The sequence below is a fragment of the Penaeus japonicus genome, unplaced genomic scaffold, assembly GCF_977035675.1.
Source record: "Penaeus japonicus unplaced genomic scaffold, GWHDUDI00000001_assembly GWHDUDI00000015, whole genome shotgun sequence".
Classification (NCBI taxonomy): Eukaryota; Metazoa; Arthropoda; class Malacostraca; order Decapoda; family Penaeidae; genus Penaeus; species Penaeus japonicus.
Window position 1 is genome coordinate 3,168,420 of NW_028234417.1, and position 15,000 is coordinate 3,183,419.

At 49.2% G+C, this 15,000-nt stretch overlaps 1 protein-coding gene across 1 annotated transcript in view; it reads right to left on the minus strand.

The window, feature by feature from the left end:
• Positions 1 to 15,000, minus strand: part of LOC122266855 (transducin-like enhancer protein 3) — a gene marked incomplete at its 5' end in the record, with an annotated part of 112,766 nt that overhangs the window by 30,281 nt on the left and 67,485 nt on the right. The window contains one exon of the mRNA XM_086544947.1: positions 14,482 to 14,492. Within this exon, the coding sequence (XP_086401073.1) occupies positions 14,482 to 14,492 (11 nt within the window). The remainder of the gene's footprint in view (positions 1 to 14,481; positions 14,493 to 15,000) is intronic.

Genomic DNA, 15,000 nt, shown 5'->3' on the forward strand with positions numbered 1-15,000 from the left:
CCAAAAAACAACAAAAACAAAAAAAACTACAAAAGAAACATTCCCCAAAAAACGACGAGAAAACCGCCCGCATAAACTTGTGGAACTGGCCGCAAATAAGACAACAACTTTCCTTTACGTTATTAGCGGTCAAAGTTAAGTCCCGTAACTCCCGAGGAAATAAATGAGACAGGAGCGAAGCCCGGAGAGGCAAAGGAAACACTCCATGCGCACCGGAACGAGAGAGAAAGAGAGAGAGAGAGAGAGAGAGAGAGAGAGAGAGAGAGAGAGAGAGAGAGAGAGAGAGAGAGAGAGAGAGAGAGAGAGAGAGAGAGAGAGAGAGAGAGAGAGAGAGTTAGAAAGAGGAAAAGAGGGAAAGAGGAGAGAGGGAGAGAGAGAGAGAGAGAGAGAGATGAAGAGGAGAGAGAGAGAGGATGAGAGAGAGAGAGAGAGAGAGAGAGAGAGAGAGAGAGAGAGAGAGAGAGAGAAAGAGAAAGAGAGAGAGAGAGAGAAAGAGAAAGAGAAAGAGAGAGAGAGAGAGAGAGAAAGAGAAAGAGAGAGATAGAGAATATATAGAGAGAAAACTAAAAGGAAAAAGGAAAAAAAAGAAAAAAGAAAAAAAAAGAAATGAAGAATCCTACAATCCTATCAAGAGAGACTTCTATCCTTTTAGGAGTATCCAATCCTTTTAGTCAGATTCCGATCTTACCCAGAGGTATCCAATCCCGTTAACAATTCCGCGCGTATTCGCTTGACATAATGTGATTTTCTACTCGGCAGACAGGCTGGCACGGACGTTTGTTCAGGCCTGCCAACCTGTCCGGAGTGTGTTGGACAGGCCGTTGCGGTTGAGAAGAGGGAGGGGGAGGGGGGAAAGGAGGGGGAGGGGGGAAAGCAGGGGGAGGGGGGAAAGGAGGGGAAGGGGGGAAAGCAGGGGAGGGGGGAAAGGAGGGGAAGGGGGGAAAAAGAAGGGAAGGGGACAGGAAAAGGAAGGGAAGGAAGAGGAAGGGGAAAGGGGTGGGGAAAACAGGACGAAGGGGGAGTGGGGAGAGTGAAGAAGGAGGGGAAAGGGAGAAAACGAGAGGGGAAAGGAAAGAGGTGGAAGTGGGAGAGGGAGAGAGAGAAGCATGAGACAAACTCGTATGGTTTTCATCCGGCCGATATCGTGTCGTTATTTAAAGTAAGAATGCTATTATGAGCTTAATTCAATGAGCTTTGTGCCTTTTTTTTCTTGTTAGTCGGGAGTTTCGAGTCAGGTGGCAGGCTTCAGGTGTTCAGATATTGAAGAAATTTATGACTCTCTTCTCGTCCGTGTTCTGTGTCTTTCTTTGTTTGTTTTATCTTTCTCCAGCTCTGTCTCCTCCTCCTCTATTTCTCTTCCCTCTCTCTACCATCTTACATTTGAAGAAACCTTCCTGCTACCTTTTCTTTCTTTCCCTTTCTCTCTCTCTCTCTCTCTCTCTCTCTCTCTCTCTCTCTCTCTCAAAAGCCTAACGACACCCTGAAACCAACACCACAACCACGGAACGGCCCTTAAACGCGAGCGCACATATGCAAATCCGCATGAAATATGAGGTGAGAGAATGAGTGGCAGAATGTCTCCTCCGAGTCATTAGTGGTTATTTATTACCTGGCCGACAAGGCGAGGCTCTCGGACAAGCGGTCGTCGTGCAACATTTAGCCGCGGGTGCAAATGGCTGCCTCCGCTTGCTCGCTCGGTGTTGTTGTTTTTTTATTTCATGTGGATGTGTGTGTGTTTGTGTGTGGGTTTTCGCGTCGCTCTGTGTTCCGCTGGATCTTTTTCGGTTGTTGTTGGTTGTTGTTGGGTTGTTTGGTTGCACAGGCGAGGAGGATCTTCTTGCCGCTCGTTTTGTTCCTCGGGTGACAGCTTGAGTGTGTGTCTTGCGTCGTTCCGCTGAAGTGTGCTACGCGAAGGGCTCTTTGAGGTTGCGTTTCGGAGGTACAAATGCCACTGTATGATTTCTCTTTTTTTCCCCCGAGTTAGAAACAGGAGGACGTAAAACAACCTGAATGGCGTAACTTCTAGTTCTGTCGAGATATTGCCCTGGTACATATGCCCGGCAAAATGTCCGGCTTTGCATAAAGTTCGGTGCGTTTTATCAGAGGCGGTACAGGTTTCTGTTTTATTCTCTAGCTCCCTCTGGTTTGATTTCTCTTATTTCGAGCTTATAAAAAATAATGATAAATAAATAAACAAAACGACGTAAAATATGATAACAACAAAAGAAAGACATCTCTATATCCTTTCTTACATCTATCCTTCTCCATTTCTTTCTCTTTCTCTTGCTTTCTCTCACTCGCCTATCCCCGCCCCCATCCCGACGCATAACAAGAGTTACGACCAATGTCATTGAGCCACAAAAGCCCAATTTCGGGTCGACAAAAGCGGCTTGTACCAAGTCACGGGCCCACCAACCTCTCTTGCCTCCTCCCCAACCCCTTCACCCTCTCACCCCTCCCCTCATATCTCCCTCAACCCACAATACCTACCCCCTTCCCCCTCTACACCCTCCCCGTTACCCCACTACCTTCCACGGACACCTCCCTACACCTCCTTCCCCCCTCTACACCCTCCCCGCCACACCCCAACCCTCGAAGGACCCCCCCCATGCCCCCTTAACCCATAAAACCTCCCTCTCTACCCCCTCCCACTACCCCCCAAGCCTCCTAGGACCCCCCATTAGGCCGTGCATCACAGGATACGGCCGCTTCCTGACACCCGACGATAGTATCCTTCCACAGATGATGGATCGACTACCAATTCTTCGGGCGGGACAATCCCAGTCAGTCGGGTCGGTTGCTTTGGGTCTTGTTTTCCTTTTTTTTATACTCCCCAAGGCATATCGAGAGATTTATTTATCTATCTATTCTAAGTTTTTTTTTTTGGGGGGGAGGGGGGTGGTAGGCTATTCTTCTTCCCCTTCCCCCCCTAAACACACACTTCGTTCTCCCTCTTATCTTTTCTATAGGTTTTTGGTAAATCCATATATCCATGATTTATCTCCCTCTCTTTTTTTTCTCCTTTTATCCTCCCTCCCCTTTCTTCTACCCCCCCCCCCCACCCCACCCCACTCAACCTATCACGATCTATATATTTCTCCAACTGACTCTAACTTGTTATCCTCATTCTTATTTTATCTCCCGGAAACCCACGGGAAAGAGAATTAATAACAACATCGTAAAGAAAGACACCAAATCAATCACCAACGGCTATAACCGCCATTTATTTCCCCGCGTCATTTTTTCCCGCCATTTCTTTTCGAATGATGTCCGCCTGTTCGGTTTGTTGTTCGAACTACTACTCTGTCACCACTCGATAACTAGTGTGCGAGACTATGGGCTATTTATTCACTTTAATGGCTTGTTTGGGCGTCTGTTTCTATTTATTTATGTTTCCTTAAATAATGATGGGTGACGTAGACATTTACACTGACTGACAGATTTTTTTAAGTCCCCCTCTACAACTCATTCACTCTCGTTCTAAATCATCCTGTACTCCTATTCTTCTCCTCTTTGCCTTTACTTTGACGTGCTCCTATCTCATTCCTCTCTTTCATCAGGCTTTGCTTTGTGTGGAGGGGGGTGAGGTGGGGGGTTGGGGAGGGGGGGGGGGGCGGGGGGGGTAGGGGGGGGGGGGGAGGGTGGGAGAAATCATCTCATTCACTTTTCATGCCATGTTTATACTCCCTAATCCTCCCCCCTCCCCCCTCGCCCCTTGTTTGCTCAAGAAATTCATGTCCTTTCTCCCTCCCTCACTATCTCTCTCTCCCTCCCTCCCTCCCCTCCCTCCCTCTCCTTCTACTCCTTCCCCTTTCCTTTCTTACCCCCCCCCCCACCCCCGTTTCCTCCACCGCCAGCCAGCCAGTGGTCCGGAACACTACCACATTTCCGACTCTCTGTGACGGGGACTGGACCCAAATGGCGTGAAGGATCCCTCTCACATAATCTCGGCTTTTCTTCTCTCTCTCTCTCTCGGTCTCTCTTTCTCTGTCTCTGTGTCTCTCTGTCTGTCTGTATCTCTCTCTCCCTCTCGGTCTCTCTTTCTCTGTCTCTGTGTCTGTCTGTCTCTGTCTCTCTCTCTCTCTCTCGGTCTCTCTTTCTCTGTCTCTGTGTCTCTCTGTCTGTCTGTCTCTCTCTCTCTCTCTCTCTCTCTCTCTCTCTCTCTCTCTCTCTCTCTCTCTCTCTCTCTCTCTCTCTCTCTCTCTCTCTCTCTCTCTCTCTCTCTCTCTCTCGGCCTGCCTTCCTCCCCCTCTCCATGCATTCCTACCAAGGGCAAGAGTCGGCACTCGAGGGCAAGATGAAGCTGAGAGCGGGCGGCGTGCGTAGTGTTCGGCTGGTCATGTCTCATCCAATTCTAGCCTTTGATCAAATTTATAGTCGTGCGTCTCTCGCCCCCTCCCCTCCCCCTACTCTCTCTCTCTCTCTCTCTCTCTCTCTCTCTCTCTCTCTCTCTCTCTCTCTCTCTCTCTCTCTCTCTCTCTCTCTCTTATCTCCCTTTTCCTTCTGCTTCACCCCCTTCCTCTTCCCCCTAGTGTTGGAGGGAGCGAGGGAAGCAGGGAGTGGGAGAGAAGGAGGGAGGGAGGGAGAGAGAGAGAGATTAAGGGACTAAGGGTGGGTTGGAGAGGGGGGAGGGGAGGGAGATACAAAGCCGATATCGACATCATGAAAAGAGGACGATGTGAGAGGGGGGGGGAGAGGGGGAGGGATCAGGGAGGAGAGGAACACACAATTAAATTAATCAGATTGGCCAGAATGGGAGACGTTATTTCCATGGGCAGGGGGAGAGGGCTGCGGGATGGAAGGGAGGCTGGCTGGAAGAGGAGGAGGAGGAGGATATGTGGGGGGGAGGGGGGAGGGAGAAGGTTGAGGAGGGTGAGATAGGAAGGAGGAAGAACCCATGAAAAGGGGAGATAAGAAAGAGGAGGAGGAGGAGGAGGAAGGAAGAGGTTAAAGGGAGGGAAGAGACGGGAAGGAGAGGGGAGAGGGGAGAGGGGTGAGGGGAAGGAACGGAAGTCGAGGCAATATATTTCTCGTGGTTTGTCCCTTTATTACCCTCGTTTTCTTGGAGTCGTGGCGTGAAGGGGGCGTAAGTGAGGAGAAGGGGGGGGGGGAAGGAATCAGCTGTCTCAGTGTTGTTCTCTTTGTCTGTAAAGCCATTAGTGTGTCTGTTTTTTTTTTACCCTTCTCACTTATTGTATGTCTGTTTGTGCACTGTCTGACTGTCTATCTGTCAATCTGTCTCTCTGTCTGTCTGCATGTCTATCTGTCAGTTTGTTAGTCTATCTGTCAGTCGGTTGGTCTGTCTGTCTGCTTGCGTATCTATTCATCCATGTCATCCTGTCAATCCAAGCTTTTCTTTCTTTTTTAAATGATGGAAACACTGCTGAATCCCGACACGACACACGAGTTTTTTTTTTTATTTCCCCTTTTTCCCTCTTTTTTTTTTCCTTTTTTTTGTGATCGGCACAGTCCACCGAACGATATTTGAAAGCGACAAATCGGAACATCAATGTACACCATAAATTCGTAGCGCTTACGTCGGGGAATAGAAAAAAAGGGAGAAAAAAAAGCGAGGTACAAGTCAACTTTATATATATATATTTTTTTTTTTCAAAGGGTACGAATCTATGGCAACTGAAAGGGGGGGGGGGGAGAGACAGAACAGACAGATAGAGAGAGAAACAAAAAATCTAGCCCACCCCGAAATAGAAAAAAAGTAAATAAAAAAAAAAACTCCATTTAGCTACCATAACAGCCTACACAACTTTCCAAAGCCGGACAGCAAGCTCCCTCCCCTCCCCCCCCTCTCCCCCTAAGCGTATTCCATCAAACCCCCCCTTCCTCTCCTCTCCTCCTAGCCCCTCCCTCCCCCACCTCCCCATCACCCTCCCCGCGTCACACAACTCGTATATAACACGGACCATTACAATCCCCGGGTCGCGTAGCAGCGGTCAGAAAGCCACGCCGGGATTAACAGGCGCTGCTCGTAACACGATGCAATCTTTACGGTCCTGAAAATCTCTCTTTGACTCGCTGCCTCTCACCCGCGCTGACCACGGGCGGGGGGGGGGGCGAGGAGCGGGGATCCTGACCCTTTTTTACTCTTTTTTTCCCCTCTTCGCTTTTCATTCATTCCTTTACCCTCTTTCTTGCCTCCTTCTAACCCTCTTCCCCGTCCTTCTCCCCTCCCTTTTGCCCTTCCTACGCCTCCTCTTCCTTCCCTTCCTGCCCTTCCTACACCTCCTTCTCTCCTCTCTTCCTTCCCTCTCCCCCGTCCTCTTCTACTCCTTCTCAACTCTTTCCTCCTTCTCCTCTCCTCTGCCCCCCATCTTTCTCCCCTCTCTATCCCGGTCTTTCTTACTTCACTTCTCCCAGAGAGAGAGAGAGAGAGAGAGAGAGAGAGAGAGAGAGAGAGAGAGAGAGAGAGAGAGAGAGAGAGAGAGAGAGAGAGAGAAAGAGAGAGAGAGAGAGAGAGAGAGAGAGAGAGAGAGAGAGAAAGAGAGAGAGAGAGAGAGAGAGAGGGGGGGAAGCGAAGTGATGGTGAAGGGGATGTCTGGCTGGTTGGTGATTGGGTCTTAAGATTAGACTCAACGGGAGAGCCGATGCGATAGATACCCCGAGAGAGGGCGGTCGGTGTGTAGCAGTGATCAGCGGATTGGAGGCTAGCTTAGGGCAGATGATTTAAGGCCACTGTCGATCAGCTGTTCTGAGGAAAACGTCGATCAGCTGTTCTGAGGCCGACGTTGATCAGCTGATTTTAACACCGGCTTCGATCAGCTGTTTCGAAACTAGTGTCGATCAGCTGTTCTGAGGCAGACGTTGATCAGCTGATTTTAACACCGGCTTCGATCAGTTGTTTCGAGACTAGCAGCGATCAGCTGCTCTGAGGCCGACGCTGATCAGCTGATTTTAACACCGGCGTCAATCACCTGTTTCGAGACTAGCGTCGATCAGCTGTTTAGAGGCCAGTGTAGAACAGCTGATCCGAGGCTCTTGTCGGAACAGCTGATTCGACGCCGGTGCCGATCAGCTGAATGGGCCGGTAATTGGATATTGATCAAGATGACAGGGTTGGCCGATCACCAGCGCTCGGGAGACAAGAGCTTTCCACTCTTCCCCCCCCCCCCTCTTTTCCCTGTTTACCTCCGTGTCAGTTTTGTTTGGTGGTTTTCAACGACTTAGAGGAGAGCTTTAACGTCTTTGTTAAAATTAAACCTAATCTGTTGAAAAGGAAAAAAACAAACTAAGCAGATGTATCAAAATGGAATGGATTGCGATTGTATGTGTGTGTGTACATATACACACAGATTCGTGTGAGTGTGTGTGTGTGTGTGTGTGTGTGTGTGTGTGTGTGTGTGTGTGTGTGTGTGTGTGTGTGTGTGTGTGTGTGTGTGTGTGTGTGTGTGTGTGTGTGCGTATGTGCGTGTGTGTGTATGTGTGTGTGTGTGTCTGTGTGTGTGAATTTATAGATAACAAAATTGGCTTCATTCATTTTTCAACCGACGCCCACGAAAAAGGTCAGACAGACCAATTAACAAGCACAACCCGAAGTGCTTCCCCTTCCCCCCTCTTCCCCCCTCCTCCCCCCCCCTACCTTGACCTTCCTCCTCCTCCTCCCCCATCCAATCTTCCACCCTTCCCCTCCTCCTCCTCCTCCTTCCAACCACCCCTTCCCCTCTTTGAAAATACGTCGAGAAAAATATCAAAAGAAGGACGAATATATAAAACCAAAAGGAACGAAACGCGAACATGAAAGAGAAAGAAATAGGTGTGTGTTTACAGGACGGAAAGATCGGGGAAAGATAGAGGGGAAGAGAAGAGAGTGGGGAAAAGAAGGGGGACAGAGAATTAGAAGAAGAGAGCGTAGGAACGGAGCAAGAAGTGAGAGGAGAAGAGAGAGAGAAGAGACGAAATGAGTGGAAAAGAGAGGGAGGATAGAGGGGAGAGAAGAGAGAAGAGAGATGAAAGAGGAGAGGGGAGAGGAGGAAATTAGAAGTGAGAGACGCTTGTTTCGAGGGGGTGGGTGTCATCACTTAACACGGACGTGACCAAAAGTGTGATGATAAGGCATCTAACGGTGAGGCTTGATGACAGTGCAGTCAAGCAGGTATGAGGCACACTGGATCACGTGACAAGGTTGCGTCCCTCCCCCTACCCTACCATACCCTACCCTACCCTACCCTTCCTTTGTCCCTCTCTCCTTCCCTCCGTTAAATCCTTTCCCTTTCCTTTTCCCTTCCCTTCCCTTCCCTTCCCCTTCTTCCCTTCCCTTTCCTTCCCTTCCCTTCCCCTTCCTTTCCTCTCCTCTCCTTCCCTTCCCCCTCCCTTCCCTTCCCCTTCCCCTTCCCCTTCCCTCCTTCCTCCCTTCCCTTCTTCCCTTCCTCTCCTTCCCTCCTTCCTCCCCTCCCCTCCCCTCCCCTCCCCTCCCCTCCCCTCCCTTCCCTCCCCTTTCCTACCCAACCCTTCCTCAAGGGGGGTTCCTCATGCACGCACGCCATGTGACCTCGCTGACCCAGATCCTGGTACGCCCTCGCACTAGATACACCGGCAGCGTTGCCAACTCCTTCCCAGGACGGTTGGCGACATTGTGGCCGCTTATTGTGTCTACTAGAGAGATGTCTTGTTTTCTTTGATATGTCTAGTGTGAAGAATTACTTTTTAACAGAGAAGTGTCCCAATTTTAGGACACTAGTGCTCTTCACGGTCTCTTCTTTCCACGCGATATTCAGTAACTTTTGCTAACTATTATCTCATAGAGTACCGGCACGTGCACTCACTCACACACTCACTCACTCTTTCTTTCTTTCTTTCTGTCTCCCTCCCTCTTTCTCTCTTCCCCTTCCCCTTTCTCTCTCTCTCTCCCTCTCTCTCTCTTTCCCTCTCTCCATGTTGCCAGGCAGCCGCGATCGTCCATCATTATAATGCCTGTGCGGGGATTTATTGCGAGTCCACAGAAGATCTTGGTAATGAGTTCATTATCTCCCGCTGCACCGTTGCTAAACCTTTCCCTGTCATGCACGCCGGCCGGGGGCACAGCTTGGGGGTAGGGGGGGAGGGGGGGATACACGTACAGTAGTTCTCTCTTTTTAATTCTTGGTTATGTGTTGTGTGTCCTTACCCTCTCCTAGGAACACATTCACATTCCCCATCCCCCATCCCTCCCCTTCCTCTCTTCCTCCCCCACTCCCCTCCCCTCCCCCCCTCCCCCCACCATCGCCCAACGCAGCGATCGAAAATGTCTCCCTCCGCCCGTGTTTTGAAGCCAAACAGGTTCTGGCGATGCAATCTACAGGAGATGGTGCGGCAGATGAGACAGCCCCGGTGGCCCGCTCCTCTTATTTATTGCCTCTCCTTTGGGCCTCTTGTTTTTTGTTTTGTTTTTTCTTCTTCTTTTCCTCTGGGTGGGAGGGGGCGGGGGAGGGGGGAAAGCGAGAGGAGGAGGAGGAGGAGGAAGTGAGATGTAGGGAGACAGGTGGAAGGGGGTGATGGAGTGATGGCAAGGAAGGAAGGAAGGAAGGCAGGAAAGAAGGAGAGAGAGAGAGAGAGAGAGAGAGAGAGGAAGAGGGAAAGGGAGAGGGAGAGAGAGAGCGCGAGAGGTAATGAGCACAGCAGTCAATTCTGTTGCCTCCTCCACCCCACCCCCCCCCTCCCGAGGGACAAACTGTTACCCTACACTTAATCGTTCTCTTGAAATTAATCATTTTCCCATTCTCTTCACAGTTGGGAGTCTGCTCTCCCTCTGCCCTTCCCCCTCCCCTTCCCCCTCCTTCTCCTGCTGGTTCTTCCTTCCTACACTTACTAATTCACTCTAGAGTTTTACTACCCCACACTCTTTATTTCTCTTTCTCGTTCTCGTTCTCGTTCTCGTTCTCGTTCTCGTTCTCGTTCTCGTTCTCTCTCTCTCTCTCTCTCTCTCTCTCTCTCTCTCTCTCTCTCTCTCTCTCTCTCTCTCTCTCTCTCTCTCTCTCTCTCTCTCTCTCTCTCTCTCTCTCTCTCTCTCTCTCTCTCTCTCTCTCCCTCTCTCCCTCTCTCCCTCTCTCCCTCCCCTCTCCCCCCCACACACACAACCAAACACAGACAAATCCAAATACACACACAGGAACAAATACACATCCCAACACTTCACCACGCCCCTCTCGTTAGCTCGAACGGTCTCTCAACGCCCATAAAACCTCGCCTCTGTGCTTCACCTATCCCCCCTCCCCCAAGTAGTACCTCCGGACCCCCCACCCCCCCTTACTTCCTTCCAACCCTCTCGGTCTACCTGATGAAATGTACGATATTCTTCTTCAATATCCGAATTTATCTTCTAGGGAAAGGGGGAGAGAGGGAGAGAGGGAGAGAGGCAGGGAGGGAAGGGGGAAGGGGGAAGGGGGAAGGGGGAGGGAGGGAGGGAAGTAGAGAGAGGGAGGGGAAAGGGGAGGGGAGAGAGAGAGAGAGAGAGAGAGAGAGAGAGAGAGAGAGAGAGAGAGAGAGAGAGAGAGAGAGAGAGAGAAGAGAGAGAGAGTTAGAGAAAAATAAAGCGAGGAAAAAAAAGGCTTCTCCACCATCTTCAGCCCCACCTATCTCCCCTCCCTTCCCTACCCCCTACCCCCTTCCCCTCCCCAATTACAACCAATTAGACGTTCTCGTTTGTCTACTTTTCCACGCCCGGGCTGTCGCTACCGCCTCCCCCTTCCCCTTCCCCTCCCCCTCCCACGTGCCCCATCCCCCTCATCACTAACACCTCTGAACCCACCCAGAAGGACCTCCCTCATCGCAGCCCCCCCCCCCTTCCCCTAGACCGGAAATTTGTCTCGGTCATATATCACGTGAAGGGAAGGGAAGGGAAGGGGGGGATGGGGGGAAGGAAGGGGAAGGAGGAGGTAGGGGGGAAAGGGGAGAGGCGGATGAGGAAGAGTGAAGACGGGAAGGGGGGTCTGGATAGGTAACTTAAACAGTGCCAGATTCTCTCTCCCCCTCTCTCTCCATTGTTTATATATATATAGACAAATAGATATTGATATATAGATATACATATACAAACATACTTCCGTTCATTTTCATCATGTTTGTCGACAAACTTGGAACACACATACCGAGAGAGATAGAGAGATAAATAGATAGAAGGAGAAAAAAAAAATGAGGCGCCACTCTGTCTCAACCTCCATAATCTTCCTCTGCTTCTTTCCCCCACTTTCCCTCCTGTTTCCTAACCCATTTCTTTTCCTCTCCTTCTTCTTCTTACGTAACACCCTCAAGAGTGTCTTGGCGTATCCATCACCCCTTTAATGGTCTCGTAATGGAAGCACCGGTTGTTACTTGCGTCCTGCATAATGTGGTCTCCAGTACGGGACCCCACCCCCCCATCTCTTTCTCTTTCTCTCCTCTCTGTCTGTCTATCTGTCTGTCTGTCTGTCTGTCCCTCTTCCCCTCCATCTCTGTATGTCTGTCTCTCTTCCCCTCCCTCCCTCCCTCCCTCCCTCCCTCCCTCCCTCTCCTTCCCCCTCTCCCTCTCCCTCTCTCTGCCGTCGTCCACATCCAAAAACAAACACCGCCAGAGCGAGCGAGACAAGGAGACGAGACACTCAGGAGCTGCTTTGTGTGAGTGGTAATGTTTACCAAATATATCACCTCTGTCAACACTTTTTTCGTCTTCTCTCTCTCTCTCTCTCTCTCTCTCTCTCTCTCTCTCTCTCTCTCTCTCTCTCTCTCTCTCTCTCTCTCTCTCTCTCTCTCTCTCCCTCTTCCTCTTCCTCTTCCTCTTCCTCTTCCTCTTCCTCTTCCTCTTCCTCTCCCTCTCCCTCTCCCTCTCCCTCTCTCTCTCCCTCTCCTTCCCCCTCTCCCTCTCTCTTTCTTTCCCTTTCTTTCTTTTTCTTTATCTCTTTCTCCTTTACTCAAAATTACCCAATCACCCTCCCCCCGCTGTCTCCCTCCCTCCCTCCCCTCCCACCCATCCCTCCCTCCCTCCCCATCCCTCCCTCCACTCGTCAAGCTAACCCCAATGGGCCTCCAAGTTCCCCCTTTTTTCCGTTTTCCTTTTCTTTTTCTTTTTTTTTTAATTAAACCTAAAAGGAATATCATTAAGGTGTGAACTAACCCCGACCTCCTTCTTTCTCACTGGGACTCGAGGGGGAAGAAATAAGCTTTGGAGGTTCTCAAGCTCTTCAAGTGTGACGGAGATAAGCTGTCGGTGCATGGTGGCAGGGAGGGGGGGAGGGGGGAGACTTGACGGTTTTCCTTATACTCCAACCGCTATTGATTTGCCGTCGTTGCAATTTGACAGTATTTCATTTATCATCGTTGCAAGTTGACTGACTGCTTTCCTTATATTCCAACCGTCCATTGACTCACTACTCATCAATCATGTCGCGCCTCATAACGCATTTCTATCACACATTCACCTCATGTCCCCGAATCAATCACCCATTTCCCCCAACATAACCTCCCACCTTTTCTCAAGTCTGCCCTGCCATGCCATGCCATGCCGTACCCCTTTCACTCCCCAACATCTTTGCTTAGAGGGCATTCTCGCCCATCTTATTTGCAAGAGTACCCCCCCATAACCCCTTACCAATACCCCCACCCCTAACCTCCCCCTCACCCTCACCCTCCAACCTCCGACCTCCACCCTCACCCTCACCCACCTCAACCACCCCTCCACCCCCACCCCCCTCCTTCCCCCCGACACAAAAGACGGCTCCACGATTTACAAACACAGGCTGACTGACAGCACAATGGGGGAGTGGTGCTTGCGCTTCGCTATACCGTTTATTTCCTCTTTACTTGACCGTCGAGCGCTCCTCAAAAAGTTTTCACGGCGTCTGGCGCTCGCCTTGAGGGGGGGGGAGACTTTCTCTTGCTGGAAAAAGAGAAGGAGGAAGGAGGGAGGTGGAAGGGAAAGGAAGGAAGGAAGGAAGGAAGAAAGGAAAGGAAAGGGAAGGGAAGGAAGAGGAGGAGGGGTGAAAAGAAAGAGAAAGAGAGGGGGGAGGAAGAGAGAGAGAGAAAGAGAGAGAGAGAGAGAGAAAGAGAAAGAGAGAGAGAGAGAGAGAGAGAGAGAGAGAGAGAGAGAGAGAGAGAGAGAGAGAGAGAGAGAGAGAGAGAGAGAGAGAGAGAGGAGAAACATAGAAATAAAATAAAATAGAGAAAGAGAGAAAAAAAAGGACCGAAATAACTAAAGAAAGAGAGAATAAGAGAACACGAAGAACAAAAAAGAAGAAGGAGCAAGAAGAAAGGTAACCAATCACACACTCGGAACAAAGACAAACATCGCAGACAAAAGACAAGGTTGTACGGCCGGCCAGGCAGGAGTGGAACGAAGGGCGGGAGAGGGAAAGAGAGTGGGCGGAGGGGGGAGGGGGGAGAAGACGAAGGTAGAGTGCGAGAAAGAGCAGCAACAGCAAGAGAAGGAGGAGGAGAAGGAGGAAGAGTAAGGGCTAGAAGAGGAGGAGGTGATGGAGGAAAAGTGAGGGGAAGAGAAGCCACAGCAGGAGGAGGAGGAGGTGGAGGAGGAGGAAGAGGTGAAGGATGAAGAGTTCGACGAAGAAAAATAAGAGGAAGGAGGAGAAGGCAGAATTCATGAGAAGACTTGACGGAAAGATAAAGAGACAAGGAAGAAGACGAGAGAAGAAAGCCGGAGATACAAAAAAAGGAGAGAATAAAGGAAGAAGAAGCAAAAGGAAAATGCGAAGTTTAGAAAGTCGAGAGTCACGTATAAGGAAGGAGTGAATTAGCATGGGGGGGGTGCATTCAGTGGGGGTAGGTGAGAGAGGGGTAGGGGGTAGGGGGGATTCTCAGCCAGTCAGCTTATAACAAAACAAAGGAAAGAGAGAGAAAAGGCAGTCAGAATGAACAAAAAAAAAAAAAAAAAAAAACATTTTATTTAAGTTCTGCAAATTGTTCATGTTTAAAAGTAATCATAAAGATTATGATGCTGAGTAAATCATGATAACAGCTACGGGGGGAAAACTAAGCGCTAAAAATAACTTAAAATTAAACATGGATATAAAAACAACTCATTCTCTCTCTCTCTCTCTCTCTCTCTCTCTCTCTCTCTCTCTCTCTCTCTCTCTCTCTCTCTCTCTCTCTCTCTCTCTCTCTCTCTCTCACACACACACACACACAAACACACAGACACCCAACCAAACACACACAAACACACAGACACCCAACCAAACACACACACAAACACACAGACACACCCAACCAAACACACACACAACCACACAGACACACCCAACCAGACACACACACAAACACACAGACACCCAACCAAACACACACAAACACACAGACACCCAACCAAACACACACACAACCACACAGACACACACACACACACACACACAAACAAAACCAAACACACACACACACACACACACACACACACACACACACAACCAACCAAACAAACACACAACCAAACACACATCCATACAAACATACCCACGAGTCGTGCACATCTCTTTACACGCACACGCAGGGAGACACCAGGGTACTTACATGTCTTTCTGCTGTGTGGAGGGACCCAGCCATGAAACGGAAAGGGAGCAAGCGTTAGTTTAAGGCAAACATGGTCTTTTTATGGAAGTCTGTCATGTATTTTTTTTTACGATTTTTCTTTCTCTTTAAATATGGAGTACATATATAAGAATGTCTTTTTTTTTCTACTGCGTGGCAGTTGATATAAGGTGCGTGTGTGTGAATATATGTATATAGAAAAAATGTATAAAGATATATGTGTAACGTACATACATATATACATACATACATACATATAAATACATATATATATATATATATATATATATATATATATATATATATATATATATATATATGTGTGTGTGTGTGTGTGTGTGTGTGTGTGTGTGTGTGTGTGTGTGTGTGTGTGTGTGTGTATTATGCATGAATACACACTCAAAGAGGACACATAAATCATATTTCTTTCTTTTCCGATAGGTAAAAAACAAGGCTAAACCCAAATAACTTAAAAAGGTATACTTAACAACCTGCCATTAT